We start from the raw sequence: 15926 nt of genomic DNA, 5'->3' as shown, positions 1-15926 counted from the left end.
TAACAGATGTGAATATTATTCGACTGCGTATCACAGAGGTGACGAGACCACACTGCACAACTTACCACAAATCGGCCAATTGCTTTGTACGTGGTCTTTTTCTGCACCCGAAGTGCTGCCGAAAGTGACTTGATGATCTTATTTTTACTTTTGACTTTATCGCAAAGTGCTATGGCATGTGGGGAGAATTTGTAAGATCTGTCAAATGTGACACTAGGTATTTTGGGACACTTGATGGTCGGAATTGTCACTCCGTCGACCACCACTTTCAAGAGGCAAGTTCGATGAGGTAGATGTTTAACCTACCGTGGGCGCCTGATACCATGATCGTACAACCGTCCGCATATGATACGATGTCTATGCCGTCTGTAGGGTGTAGAATGGAGGATAGGTATAGGTTAAACAGTGCCGGAGATATCACCCCGCCATGGGGGAATCCCTGTTTCACTCTACGATGTTTCGATTTCTTATCCCTAAATTCCACAAATGACTGGAGATTACACAGATTATTCACGATCCAGCGTTTCAGGCCTGGCTGGAGCGACGTATTGGCGATGTCCTTAAAGAGTTTAATCTGGCTGACCGTGTCGATTGCTTTCAATAGATCCAGTGGGAATTCTCCAACGTGGCTCGGGAGGAGTAGTCCCTCAAGCGTCTTTGCTACTGGTGATTGGTCTGTACCACAAGAACAACAACAAAGAAGCATGAAGCAAGACAATGTAAAGGAAATGTAATTGCCTTATATATTAGTAACTCTCAAACGAGGTTAATGTGGGACGAACGTTCGAAGCAGCAGAAGATGCATTTAAGTGCAGTCATTGGGATTATAGCAGGATGGTGACTTCTGCCGCTGGTGGCCCGATATGGAGGCTTGGCGTACAGTTTTAACATCTGTGCCAGTCACCTGCATTATCCCAAAGTAGAACAATGATACATGGCTCTTTTTTTCTTTCAGCTACTAGAGTGTAAACCAAGCCAAATTCATAGCATTGAAACCCGACTTTGCAGGCGGTTGGTTGTTAAGGCTGAGAAAGGAGAACAAGGACGACAATTGGTTACATGATGGATTACGCAGATGCTAAGTCGCGGCGTCCTCCTCTTCCAACCTGCTACTACTAAATTTCCCATTAAGGAACAGGGGATACTTCTCCTTCAACCTAACCTAACCCAATTGCCTTGGAATCAAGGCCCATGAAATTTCTATTTTCTAAAATTAACAGATGTCACGGCTCCAGGTAGGAGAGTGAGAGCCAGAAGTTCTATCGCTGGTCTCAGTGTTGTGTGGCTTTTTTCTTTCAAGAGATAAGGCAGAACCAATTATTCATATTATCTTCGAAAATATGTTTCGAAATATTCCTGAAAACTTGAATTAAAACAAAAAAATTGAGAAAATTTTGAAAAAAAATTTTTAAATGCTTTCTATAAGAACAAACAGAGGGAAATCTGTATGAAGAAGGCAGCATTGTTCAAAGTTAAAGACGTTGTTGAAACTATGGAAAATATCGTTACATCTTTGTCATCGATTTAATCAATTGTCTTCTTTGGGTTTCAGATGTTCATATCCGCATGGCTACACAAATGGGCTTCCCATTGTAAAGGAACAAGTTGAAAGTGTTTATACAACCAGCGAGTCAGTTGAGGCTTTATTTACATTTAAAGCTATGCATCTTAAACAGGAACTACTCGAAGACCTAACGAAAGTTGGTAAGTTGAGCTATGTGTCTTATGTGGCCAAACTTAACAAGTTTCTTTTGTAAAGGTTTCCATAGCCCACTGTCTGTTCAACGGTATTGTATTCAACCTATAATCGGATGGCGCAACGTTACTCTTGTTTCAGAAGCTGGCTCTGGCAAAACTATCGCGCTGGCTATTTCTATGCTGCAAATCGTTGATACGGTGTATTCTGACACTCAAATATTATGTCTTTCACATAGTTATAGTGCGGCGCTTAAGTTGCAAATTGCAATCCGGACTTTGGGTACCTCAATGAATGTCCGATGTTGTGTTGCCGGTGTTGGAACAGAAAAGCAGACATTTGCCAATCATCATATTGTTTGCGGAACTCCTCTAGTTATTCGGAGACTGATTCAGGGGAGTTTCATTAAAACAAACCACATTGCTCTATTGGTCCTGGGAAATGCCGAATTGTTATTCGAAGCCAACATTTGCAAAGAAATAGACATAATTTATCGTTTAATCGCAAAGGATGTCCAGACTGTGATTACTTCGGCGAAACATTCATCGATGATCCTGAATGTCGGTTTAAGGTACCAATCCGCCGCCCCCATTAGGATAGAGCAAAGGTAAGGTAAATGCATGTCACTATAGATGACTGATTGTGTGAATCGGAAATATTTCAATCAAATAAAAATAATAATACATGCCATGGAAAGACTGTGTCAAACAGTCGACCTTCTCAACCAAGAGGCCGGTCGAAAGTGTCAAAATACCATGACTGGCATTTTCCATAGCATTGGAATTTTCGACCATTAAACTCGTCTCGAAAGAGAAAATCAGTTTCACTTACGAAATTATTTGCTTCTACTATGCACTTTTTGTTTTATGTAGAGGCAAAATAAACGATTTCAAAGAAAATGGCTATTGCGAATTCCAAATAGGTGAGCCTGTACAAAATTTCACTTCATTTGAAAGTATGAATCTAAAAGACGAGCTGCTGAGATGCCTTATCAAGAAAGGAAAGTTGTGTATAATTTATTGTCTCTACATTCGCTATTTGAATAATCAGCTTTCTTGCAGGCATCACAACTCCCATGGATGTGCAACGTTACGGGGTTAGAGCCATTGTTGAGGGAAAGTGTTGTACCATCGAATCCGGACCTCAGACTGGAAAAACAACTGCGGTTGCCATCTCCATTTTGGAAATTATCGACACAGGGTGTGAGGAAACTCAAGTATTGTGCGTTTGCCACTCACAACAAGAGTGCATAGAGTTGAAATATTTGGTTCAGGCCTTTGGTGTCCTAATGAATGTTACTCCTCATCTTTGTATTGCTGGGAAAGGCCAATTTGCCAAAAAGTTAATTGTTTGTGGGACACCTGGGCAGCTTTTGGATTTGATGAATCGCAATATTGTACGCACATCGTCCATACGTACAGTAGTGCTAGACGATGCCAATAGGTTAATGAATGCCGAAATGATAGAAGATGTGGGTCGAATATGCCGTGCTGTGCCTTTAGATACTCAGGTGGTAATGATTTCAGAACATCTTCTAACTTCATCGGCCATGGAGATCGCCGCCAATTATTTGCCAAACTCACCAATTCGTATTATTGAAAGACGGTAAGTGTAATGTCAACACATTTGTTTAAAAAGTTGTAATGTCCGTGAAGATAACTTAACCAAGACACGAACATAGAATTGTTATTTTGAAAAAAAAAGAAATTAAAAAAAATAATTTTTAACAATTTCGTGCTTAAAATTTTCTTAAATCACTGTACAAAGCATTTATCTACCTCCATTAAATGCTTAATAATAACCAATCCTTCAAACCTCTATGCAAAACATATATCTCTGTCCCAACATCAATACAATCTTTAAGCAACGTAAACTAGTTTAAAGTCCCTTTTCAATATGTATAAATAAATATTTTTATCTGTTTGCGCTCTCTTTTTCGGTCTTAAAACTTTTTGAGATTCCATTGCAGGATATTGTCCGGAAAAAAAGACCGCAAACAGACAAACGCATGTGATGTCTATACACAAAACAGCACTGGCAGCATCAACCGTTTGGCGATCGCCGCGCGAAAAACAAAAGAGTTTTGCAAAAAATGTTTGGGTTTGTTGCTATTGGCATTGATTTACCCAACGATAAGTTGGATTTGAATAATGGAAGTAAGATTTGATTTGTTTTCTATTTGCGCTTGTGATCAAGTCGTCTTAAAGAGCCCTGTTCAAACCCAGATGTGTTCCTTACAATCAACTCTAGTTGGGATGGTTGTACAGCACCATGATCCATTTGACATTGTCCGCTGATGATATTTCTTGGTCGAAATTGAAAGCACGATATGGATAGCCAGTCAAATGCTTCTAGCAACAACACACTTTTGCTGACTTTTAAATATTTTTTGCTATACTTTTCTTAGAATAGAAAGCATTAAACAATGGTCTAAAGCCGGACAATATTCTGCAATGGAATCTCAATAAATATTTTTATGCAACTAAGAATTTTTGTTCTTAATGAAAATAACAAATTGGTGCTTATATTTATATTAAACTAGCTTAACCGGGCCCGCTCCGCTGCACCATTTTTTTCTTTATATGGAACAAAATTATCCTTTGAATATTTATTTTCGACAAATAGAGAAATGCCATGCTTCGGAAATACTATATATGTATATCGCTTGACTAACAGTATAACAATATAAATGCCTTTATCTGAACCCCACATGATCTCTATTGGTCTATGAATTCGCTCGGGTCATTTGGATTTGGATGTTAGATGTATTCCATTCATAAAAGACTTTATTAGAGCACGATATTCTCATGTGGATTTTGAGAGTGGGAAAGCCCCCAGAAACGTGGTATGAACTTCATGCTCTACCCCCAAATACCTTCTATTGGAGTCCCATATTGCCATGGTCGGTAAATATTTATGTCCGATTAGGGGGTGTTTCGGAAGGTGGGAGGGTCCCCCAGACACTTAGACCTGAAAAAAATTAGCATCTACTCTTCAATACCATTTATTTAAACTCCATATTGCCATTGGTTTAAGGGTAGTTTACGGGATGAAGGGTCCCCCAAACACTTGGCCCAAAACTTGGTTATCAAATTCGTTTTCTAATTTCAAATACCTTTCAAATACGTTCAGCGTTGTAGGCGGATATAGGCTACAGTGGTACGAATTCGATATACACATTCAGGGCGAAGTGTCCCAACCCTAAAAAGATATTAGAGAGTTAAAGAAGGCGCAGCGGAGCGGGCCCGGTTCGGCTAGTCTCCTATATTTATCAAAATGTTGAGCGGCAAGACTTTCAACAACGAACCGTCACAGCATTCCATTCCATTAAAAAATGATTGAAAGAGCTTACTGCTTAGACCACTAACATTTTTTCTTCTAGTCACTCGATTCGTTGGCCAATTCAATGAAAACAACTGTTTCCCTCTATAAAATCGGCTGTTTTGGAATGAATTGGCGAACGAATTGAGTGACAATTCGTTATTGTTTAATTGAAACAGACTAAATTTTCAATCACAGTTTATATATACAATTTTTTAAGATGATGATTGAAATCGATAAATGATTGAATCGATAAATTTTTATTTGAAAACTAGCAATCACGATCGTAATTGAAATATAAGTTCAGATTCAATTAAGAAAAAAGAATCAATTAATTTTTTTTTATTTATTTCTTAGTTAAATACTTCACAGTTACAAAAGGATGTAGGATTCTTAGCCTAATTCATTTTAATTGGTTCCCCAGCCATAACAAGATTATGCGAGAATTTAAACTCCAACGAGTCCCATGTTAGCAATACAAAAAGATTCAAGCAACAACACTAAATTTGATCTGTAAAATGGAAGTTAATAGGTTTTAAGCGAAAAACCATATTCGAGTGTGAAAAGATGCTTAGCTCGGCGGGCAATACATTCCAACACCTTGTCACACGAATACAGAATGATCTTTCGAAAACAGACCTAAATACCCCGTAGGGTAAGTTTATCTGAGTAATCCTATTCGAGCGAGAAAAGTATCTACGCAGTGTTGCCGGTGTTCCACTTTTCATAACTTTGTAAAAGAATAAACTATTTCGTAGATCAATAAAACGGTCAAATGTTCCCAAAATGGTTTTGACACACCCTGAAATGTGGTCACGAACATTATATATTGGGTTGCCCAAAAAGTAATTGCGGATTTTTCATATAGTCGGCGTTGACAAATTTTTTCACAGCTTGTGACTCTGCAATTGCATTCTTTCTTCTGTCAGTTAGCACCTGTTACTTTTAGCTTGCTTTAGAAAAAAGCGTAAAAAAGTATATTTGATTAAAGTTCATTCTATGTTTTATTAAAAATGCGTTTACCTTCTTTTAAAAAATCCGCAATTACTTTTTGGGCAACCCAATACAAACCTAGCTACTGCATTCATCATCCGTTTCAGTTTTAGAAGATTGTAGTCAAACGTTACTGACGTTATCTCCAAGCCATATAATAGCTGAGGCATTAACAGAGCGTGAGCAAGTCTGATTTTCACCCACGAATACAAACGACGCAAAATACCATAAACACGAGCATGGAAAAATCAATATGACAACCGAAATTGAGGTCTTTATCAACCACTATCCCCAAACATTTTATCCTATCAACAAAATTTACTCAAATATTCCCCACAAAAATATCAAATCCAGGCTGCGACTGGGATCCTAATGCCCCTCTAATGCCTTAGTTTTTGAAGGGTTGATAGAAAGCGAGTTAAGGCTAGACCATAACAAAATTCGTCCTATAGAAGCTTTAATATTCTCTCCAAATATCCAAAATATAGCTAAAACCACGATCTGCGCTAAAAAGAAGCTATATATCGTCTGCAAAAAGAAAGGTTTCACACAAATTAGGTACAAGGAATTCAGAAAAATCATGAGATAAAAGGACACAATCGTTCGCATTATTTAAGCCATTCCGTATTGACTCAGTAATATGAAGCAGCATAGATGTTGTGCTGTGACCTGATCGAAACGCATATTGGAAATCAACAATTTTACGCCCAGCACCAAACATTATCTGGCCTTAAAGAATATGTTCGAAAACTTTAGAAAGTACTGGAGGAATTCAAATAGGTCTTAGATCATCAGGACCACGAATATTAGAAGACTTAGGAAAAACCGAAGAAGTCAAACTAGAATTAAATAAATGCAAAATCAAATCAGAAGTATAGGGAAATAAAAGTTTGATGGGAATACCATCAACACCGCAACATCATCCATATTTACACAACGAAAGGAAATTGAATCTCCAATATCGGGAAATGATTCAAAACCAATATTAAAAAGTCGGTTAGCTCGATCACCGGAACCAAAAAAATTGTTAACCGTATCAAAATCATCATCATCATCATACACTAGACTCCTGGAATCTAAACTAACAAATCGTTCCGAATAATATATATTTCTTTACTTTGGTATAACGGATATACGATATGCACTATAGGATAAATCTCTTATATTCTGAGCAGACAAAATCTTCCTGCACTTCATCCAATCACCGCCATCATTACGAATCATTTTTCTAACAACATGCACGAACGCAAAAAGATAATCAAAAAACAAGGTGATACGAGCACCCAAGTCATCGGCATCAGAAGTGTTAAAGAAGGATGCATAATCAAAGGCCGATAGGCACTGCATCAAAACGTCCCAGTCAATATTTCCATAGTACCGGTATTCTATTATGTCCTCAAAAGCCGCCAAAATGATATTAAAAGATGAACAAATAAGTTCGTGGTGAGAAATGGTAACAGTAAGTAACAGGTCATTGAGCCATCACTTACGAGCATAAAATCTATTAAAGATGATGATCCATGAGCAACACTATAATGATTCGGTCTAGAATTAGGTTAGGTCGAAAAGAGGGTGCAGATACTAATCCGCCCCATGCTATTATGGACATACACCTACGCCAGTAATCGGCTTGTTGTGCGCTCTAAAAACTGTAAAGTAACCTCTAAAAAGAAAGTTTTAAGTTAGGAATTCCGTGCTACTTACAAAATCGTAATTGTTTTCAATGCCACTCCCCTAAGTTGGTTCATGTCTGATATTGTGTCTCCACCTAAGTACCGGTATCTGTTGGACGCGAAAGACGGGCAATGACAAAGGAAATGCTCCAACGTCTCATCATCTTCCCCGCATGCCCTACAAATGCTATCACTTGCCGCACCGATTTTACAAAAGTGAGCTCGTAGTCCTATGTGTCTCGTTATGATACCAATAGCTATACTGACCTCCATCTTGCTTCCTTTCAGTAATAGCCTCGTCTTCTCATGATCTGGATCGCCCCATAGGATTTTCGCCGACCTATCGACTGTTTCGATGTTCCACAATGTTGCATGCGCATTCGTCGCCCACTCCCTTAACTCGGACTGCGTCGACCCGAAAGGCTTCGGGTTAACCAAGTTTATTGACCCTTTCCTTTCCCCTTACTTCGTTATGCCCCGGCACCCAAACGATGCGGATTTTCCAATCCTCAAGGAAGGCGTTAATCTCCTTCTTACACTGCAAGACTGTTCGTGACTTTACCGTCCTGGTTGTTATTGCCCTTATGCTACTGATGTTCACATTCGACGACCTCGCGTTAGCACCACACCACTTTACGCATTCCGTGATCGCCCGGATCTCCGCCTGTAAGACCGTATTGTGGTCAGGCAGTCTTAAACAGATGTCAGTCCCTGGGATTTCAATGTAAACCCCCAGGCCCACTCAGTCCTCTAGCTTTGATCCATCGGTGTAACATGATCTTCCAGATGGCAATACTAGGGTTCCGTCAATCCAAGACTGTACCGATGGCAGCAGTGCCATCTCAGGTATCCGCGATGGTATGAGCTGCTCCCATCCTCAATCCATTCTCCCATCGCCTTAAGTCTCATAGCCGTAGTAGATGCCTCACACTTAATCTGTATGTCAATGGGTTGGATATCTAGAATCGTCTCCAGTGCCCTAGTGGGCGTGGTCCTCATCGCTCCGCCTATGTCAAAACAACATGTTCTCTGAACCTGTTGTATGGTCCTTATGTTGCACTTTTTCTCCATAGCAATCCACCAAACTACTGAGGCGTAAGTAAGTATTGGTCTAATCACTCTCCTGTAGAGCCAGTGGACTATCTTTAGGATTCAGGATCTATTTCGAGCCTACGGCCCGTCTACATAGTGCCCAACATCTGTGAGCCTTCTCAGTACGCTCCTGAATGTGACACTTCCAATTCAGTTTCCTGTCCAAGATCACACCTAAGTATTTGACCTAGTCAGATATCGAAATCGTTTTATTGAGGAAACATGGTGCGTTAAATTCACCCACCTTCGTCTTCCTGGCGAACAGGCATATTTCAGTCTTCTCTGGGTTAAGATTTAGTCCTCTGGGTCTAGCCCAGTCATATGCCGTATGCAATACCCTTTCAGCCCTTCTGCATAGCTCGTTCGGATGCTTACCTTTTAGAAGTATTATAACATCGTCTGTGTAGCAGACGGGTTCCTCAGTCAGCATACATAATAGGTCATTTATGGTGGTCACCCATAGGAGTGGCGATAAAATGCCCCCCTGTGGCGTGCCCTGTGCCACTTTCTCCCTTATATTTATGCCGGTGGACACACAATTTATCCACCTGTTCCTTAGCATAGGGTTTATCCAGTCTCTAAGGACCGGGTTCACCCGGTACTGGTCTAAGGATGGGATCAGTGTGTCGCTCCGCACATTGTTAAAAGGCCCCTCGATGTCAATGCATACCGCCAGTGTGTACGTTTTGGCATCGAAGGATTCTTCTATTTTATGAACAACCTCGTGCAGGACAGTCGCCACCGACCTTCCCTTGACATAGGCATTCTGTTTGTATTTGAGCAGTTCGCTGGATGTCATACTCTTTATCATGGTGTCCACAATATGTTCCATGGTTTTGAGTAGAAAGGACGAGAGGCTTATTGGTCAGTAGGCCTTTGGTGTCGCATAATTTGCCTTGCCGGGCTTAGGTATAAACACCACCCTTGCTTCCTGCCAGGCTTTCGGAGTATATGAAAGTCCTAGGCACGCTGTGAAAATTTTGGTCAGACGAGGCGCCAGATCGTCTCCCTCTTTCTGTAGTAACGCCGGAAATATTCCATCAGGTCCGGGTGACTTAAATGGTTTGAAGCTCCTCAAGGATTCCTTCACCATAAATTCTGTTATTATAAACCTTCAATCGACGTCATTATTCCAAGGTTCCGGTGTCTCCGTGAGTCCCGTCGTATCTTGTGGAAAATGGGGTTTCATCAAAAGCCTCAACATGTCCTCCGTTGTCTCTGCTCTCACTCGCGGTCTGGAATTAAGTACAATATATAAATCAAGCCTACTATAAACAGATCGCGATAAGGTAGACGTCGATACATTTAATAAATCGCAGTTAAAATCACCGACAACAATGACTTTTGAGTAGTTCATAATGCAGTTCCTCAAAAGACACGAAATCGCCGACAGGGGGAAGATAAAAGTCATATTGCCTGAGGTTATTTCAAGGAGAAGGTACTCACATTTCCCCAAAACAGAAGAACGAAACGCAACTTTGTGTTTCAAAGTATTTGACACATATACACCTACTCCACCACCCCTCATCCCATCAGGGTCATTTTTGTAAAATATGTTAATTGAAAATGACAAAAATTTCAATCACGATCGAAATTGAGGATTGAGGAGGTGGAAAAGAAACTCTTAAGTTATCTTGATTCTCAAGTGACCTCAACAACCGCATGCAGAAAATTGAATTAGAAACTGCAGATGTCAACAATATGAGAAATGAAATAGAATCTTTAAGAATGCTGGTATCTAAACGGGAAAATTAACCGTCGCTTATGATTTATGCATCAATGGCATTCCCTCCCTTCAATCAGTCGGAGAATTTGCATCAAATCTTCAATAATATATGTAAAGCAATAAATATAACAACGCCGTCATATAATTCTATTGGGTTGCCCAAAAAGTAATTGCGGATTTATATATATTTATTATATATATTTACCGCCTTCAATGTTATAAAATAGGTTATCAAAGTTATATAATAGTATAAATACAATAAATCACTATTGTTATTTTTAATTCAAGCTCGAGGTTTTTCTCTTTTCTTTATTATTTATGTATCGATACTTTAAGGGAGATCATTATGTCAAGACACAAGAAGAAACTTAATAATTGGAAGCAACAACAGAAAAGGGAACTAGATATAAGATTCAACGGGAATTGTTTTTTTAAAAAGACGGAAACAATAATACCAGACGACGTTAAGTGGCTTTTGTCACATGGGAAAAAGTTTGCACTACCGTCTACGAAGGCAAATTTGCCACTACTACAATATATTGCATATGGAGAAGAGTGGATAAAGGCATTGGAGACAAAAAAAGGAACAGGAGATCGGGAGAAATAAATTAACTTCGAAGATAGAAAGCCACATTAACAAGCACCAGTCAACACCAAGAGATAGATACATTCTCAGAACAGCAAGACAAACCCAAAGATTTTTGAAAGAAAACAACAATATCATGATATTAGCAGGTAAAGGCAATGTTACAGTGGCAATCGAAAAGGAAGAATACGATGAACGGATGCACGGAATGGTAAATAATATGATGATGTATCGACGACTGGCCATGGACCCTACCTCCGCTCTACAGAGGAAAAATAACGATTTGGTAAATGAATTGTTTACAAATAAGGTGATTAGTGTTGTTGAGAAAAGGAAATTTAAGGCGGAAACGGCTATAGCACCCAGAATTTGCGGTCTTCCCCAAATTCACAAAGAGGGTTACCCGCTTCGACCGATTTGCTCTTCGGTAAACTCACCTGCTAGCGGACTTTGTAGATATATTTCAACGTCAGAAACTCAGACGAATTTAAAGAGAAAATGCAGAATACTTCAATAAATACCGACGAAACAATGTTTTCACTCGATGTAGTGTCCCTCTTCCCTAGTATACCAGTGGACTGTGCAATAAGGAATATAGAAAGTAAGTGGACAATTATTCAAAATTTCACAACAATGACAAAGGGCCTTTTCCTGAGAGTGCAACGATTCTGCATACAAGAAAATCGGTATTTCCTTTCAAACTGTGATATTGGACTTAGAATCTTGACAAAATATGTGGACGACCTTTTTGGGATAAACAAAACAAGTGCTATAGTCAAGTTCACAATAGAAAAAGAAGAAAACAAAAGTTTACCATACTTGGCAATATTTTAATCGACTGGTATCAGAAGCCTTCATCATCAGGCAGAATATTAAATTGTCATTCAAACCATCCAAAAAGGATTATTTTAAATACAGCTCCAAATCTTATCAATAGAGTTAACAATATAAGGGACGAAAGATTCCACGATAAAAACGCAAGAAAAATCGTCAATATCCTTCAAAATAATAGTCTTCCATTAACAGTCGTTGAATCATTATTAAAAAATCAATGAACAGTAAGCCACAAGCGAGAGAAGCAATAACATACAAATCCATAATATTGGGTTGCCCAAAAAGTAATTGCGGATTTTTCATATAATCGGTAGAAACACACACTGAGAAACGGCAATAGCAGAACACTGTGCAACAGAACACCATGAGCCAGACTTAGAGAGAGTAAGAATAATAGATAATGAGATAAATTACAACAAGAGACCAACACTAGAAACGCTACACATCATCAACACGACAACAACAAAACGCATGAATTACGAAGTAGACACAGAGGTATGCGCGAGCAACTATAGACCGTTGGTACAATGAGTGAACAAAGTCCAATAAGAAAAACTACAAAACAGTAGCAAAGCAGACAACGACTGTTGAAGACGGTCCCATAAAGTTTTTGTTTGTGTTTTGTTTCTCATTTAGATATGTAAATTAAATAAAAAAAAAAACAGTGATGTCAATAGTTTAAAAATAAATTGTATTTGTTGCAGATCATATCTTGAAAATGCATTTCATTGAAATGCGAAATATCGACACATAAATAATAAAGAAAAGAGAAAAACCAGAAAGACCTCGAACTTGAATTAGAAACAACAATATTGAATAAATAAGGTCGAGTTAAAAATAATCAGCATACAATAAATCACTTTTTGGTGCTCAAGTCGAAGGTATCGATAGTTTCGCCAACAACGAAGGGACGATCAAAATCGAAAATTTTCCTTTTTTTAAAGCCTGGGACCACTAGGAAAAAATATAATTACATTTACAATATTTTCACGTTTTATACGAAATTTAATCCAATGAGTTAAAACATTTTTTATTAATGTGAAAAATATCAATTATTTACTTTTATTAAAGCAGTAAAAAATTGCCTTAAAAAAGGGCAATCGAAATTGCAAAATGGTTATTCAATAATAAAAATTCCTTTATAGTTCCGATTTCAGCAAATTTTTAATTTGAATGTCAAAATTTCTTAATTGAACATGGTTTTTTTCTGTGTACACAATGTGAATGTGAAACTCCAACTTATTTTACGGCAACCACAAATAGTCAACTTGACCTTTTTCTAGTAGCAAAACCAAACAAAGTTTTGATATATGATCAACTGGAGGTGCATTGTTTTTCCAAGCACGATCTTATATTTATGACCTATGATGCCGAAACTCCTCAGGAATTGCACCAATCACACTATCACAAGTTTAATAAACTTAACTTTTGGACTCTTGAATGCGAGTTACAAAATATTGGTGGAAACAAATCTTTTATATGCAATCCACTGATGATTAACTAAACTTTATGAATGAACAGATATTGTTACTTTTAGGTCTGTACCACACAAAAACAAAAATCAAGAAATTGCTGGTTTAGTAGATTAATCAAAGAATTAATAACTCTAAGAGACTTAGGGTATAGTCGATGGAAGCAGTTCAAAACTGAATTACTTCATAGCAAATTTCGGGCCCTAAGAAATGAAGTGAACGAGGCCATACAACGAGCAAAAGCTAGTGATTTTGCTGATAAATTTCGTAGGGCAACGGACTCGAAAAGTAAATGGGAACGCGCCTGTGAAATAGGAATCGGCGTAACACCCCAATTTACCATTGATAATCCGCCGAAGTTTCCCGAATTTACCAAATTTGAGTTTTCGTGCGTCAAACCTGATTATGTATACAACAGCTGCACAATGATACAATCAAATGCTTTTGTCACTTACTACAACATATTACTCATATTTTCAACTCCATAAAAACGATTAGTCATTATCCGTCCGCATAGACAAACTTAAAAGTTGTACCAGTTCTTAAATCCAAAAATGGAAATGAAACCGCCCAATCTCAATTCTTCCTTTTTTCAAAGGCTTTTGAGAAAATAGTTCATCATCAAATTTGTGGTTACTAGCAGTTTAGGCCGAAACATAGCTGCGTTACTGCCCTGCTTGATGTTACAGAAGACATTAGATCCAATATATTGGGTTGCCCAAAAAGTAATTTAAATTTTAGTAAAGTAAATTTTTTCACAGCTTGTGACTCTGTAATTGCATTCTTTCTTCTGTCAGTTATCAGCTGTTACTTTTAACTTGCTTTAGAAAAAAAGTGTAAAGCAAGTAAAAGCGTGCTAAGTTCGGCCGGGCCGAATCTTATATACCCTCCACCATGGATCGCATTTGTCGAGTTCTTTTCTGGGCATCTCTTCTTTGGGAAAAAAGGATATAAGAAAAGATTTCCTCTGCTATTAGAGCGATATCAAGATATGGTCCGGTTTGGACCACAATTAAATTATATGTTGGAGGCCTGTGTAAAATGTCAGCCAATTCGAATAAGAATTGCGCCCTATGGGGGCTCAAGAAGTAAAATAGAGAGATCGATTTATATGGGAGCTGTATCGGGCTATAGACCGATTCAGACCATAATAAACACGTATGTTGATGGTAATGAGAGAATCCGTCGTACAAAATTTTAGGCAAATCGGATAATAATTGCCACCTTTAGAGGCTCAAGAAGTCAAGATCCCAGATCGGTTTATATGACAGCTATATCAGGTTATGAACCGATTTGAACCATACTTGGCACAGTTGTTGGATATCATAACAAAACACGTCGTGCCAAAATTCATTTAAATCGGATAAGAATTGCGCCCTCTAGAGGCTCAAGAAGTCAAGACCCAAGATCGGTTTATATGACAGCTATATCAGGTTATAGACCGATTTGAACCATTCTTGGCATAGTTGTTGGATATCATGACAAAACACGTCGTGCGAAATTTCATTGCAATCGGATAAGAATTGCGCACTCTAGAGGCTCTAGAAGTCAGAACCCAAGATCGGTTTATATGGCAGCTATATCAGGTTATGGACCGATTTGACCCATACTTGGCACAGTTGTTGGATATCATAACAAAACACGTCGTGCAAAATTTCATTCCAATCGGATAAGAATTGCGCACTCTAGAGGCTCAAGAAGTCAAGACCCAAGATCGGTTTATATGGCAGCTATATCAAAACATGGACCGATATGGCCCATTTACAATACCAACCGACCTACACTAATAAGAAGTATTTGTGCAAAATTTCAAGCGGCTAGCTTTACTCCTTCGGAAGTTAGCGTGCTTTCGACAGACAGACGGACGGACAGACGGACGGACGGACGGACAGACGGACGGACATGGCTAGATCGACATAAAATGTCGCGACGATCAAGAATATATATACTTTATGGGGTCTCAGACGAATATTTCGAGTAGTTACAAACAGAATGACGAAATTAGTATACCCCCCATCTTATGGTGGAGGGTATAAAAAGTATATTTGATTGAAGTTCATTCTAAGTTTAATTAAAAATGCATTTACTTTCTTTTAAAAAATCCGCAATTACTTTTTGGGCAACCCAATAGATGATAAAATGGTTACATGTTTAATACTTCTGGATCACTCCAAAGCATTTGATTGTGTTAATCATGAAACCCTACGTTATTAATTAAATCGTTTCTTTAGCCAGAAAAACAATTTACATTTGAATTAGGACAACCATATAGCGTATCTGGATACAAAAATACGGAAAAACAACACCTCAATACAATTTTAATGGTACCAGGAGACTATGGCATCTGGTAGAATCATGAATTATCACAGCACACAACCAAAAGCAAAGATAATCAACACCGCTAAAAGTTTTATCACCAGAGTACTCCGTATCAGTGACGAACAATTTATTTTATTTATTTAATCAATCCGAACTCAAGTGGGTTGCATGTTGATAGAAATTTAAACAAAATAGGGATTAGTATATCTTGACA

General features: G+C 38.3%; 1 protein-coding gene across 10 annotated transcripts in view; it reads left to right on the top strand.

Annotated features, from left to right (window-relative positions):
- LOC106083760 (uncharacterized) overlaps positions 1-15926 on the top strand; it is a 175151-nt gene that overhangs the window by 21158 nt on the left and 138067 nt on the right. For all 10 annotated transcript variants that reach the window (XR_009396934.1, XR_009396935.1, XM_059361992.1 and 7 more), the window contains exons 8-11: positions 1553-1704; positions 1760-2303; positions 2569-2697; positions 2759-3301. Coding sequence is in view for 8 of the 10 variants with exons in the window: in XM_059361992.1 (XP_059217975.1) it covers positions 1553-1704; positions 1760-2303; positions 2569-2697; positions 2759-3301 (1368 nt within the window). In the remaining 2 variants the exon portion in view is untranslated. The remainder of the gene's footprint in view (positions 1-1552; positions 1705-1759; positions 2304-2568; positions 2698-2758; positions 3302-15926) is intronic.

Source organism: Stomoxys calcitrans, chromosome 2, assembly GCF_963082655.1.
Source record: "Stomoxys calcitrans chromosome 2, idStoCalc2.1, whole genome shotgun sequence".
Classification (NCBI taxonomy): Eukaryota; Metazoa; Arthropoda; class Insecta; order Diptera; family Muscidae; genus Stomoxys; species Stomoxys calcitrans.
This window is presented reverse-complemented; position numbering and strand designations above follow the sequence as displayed.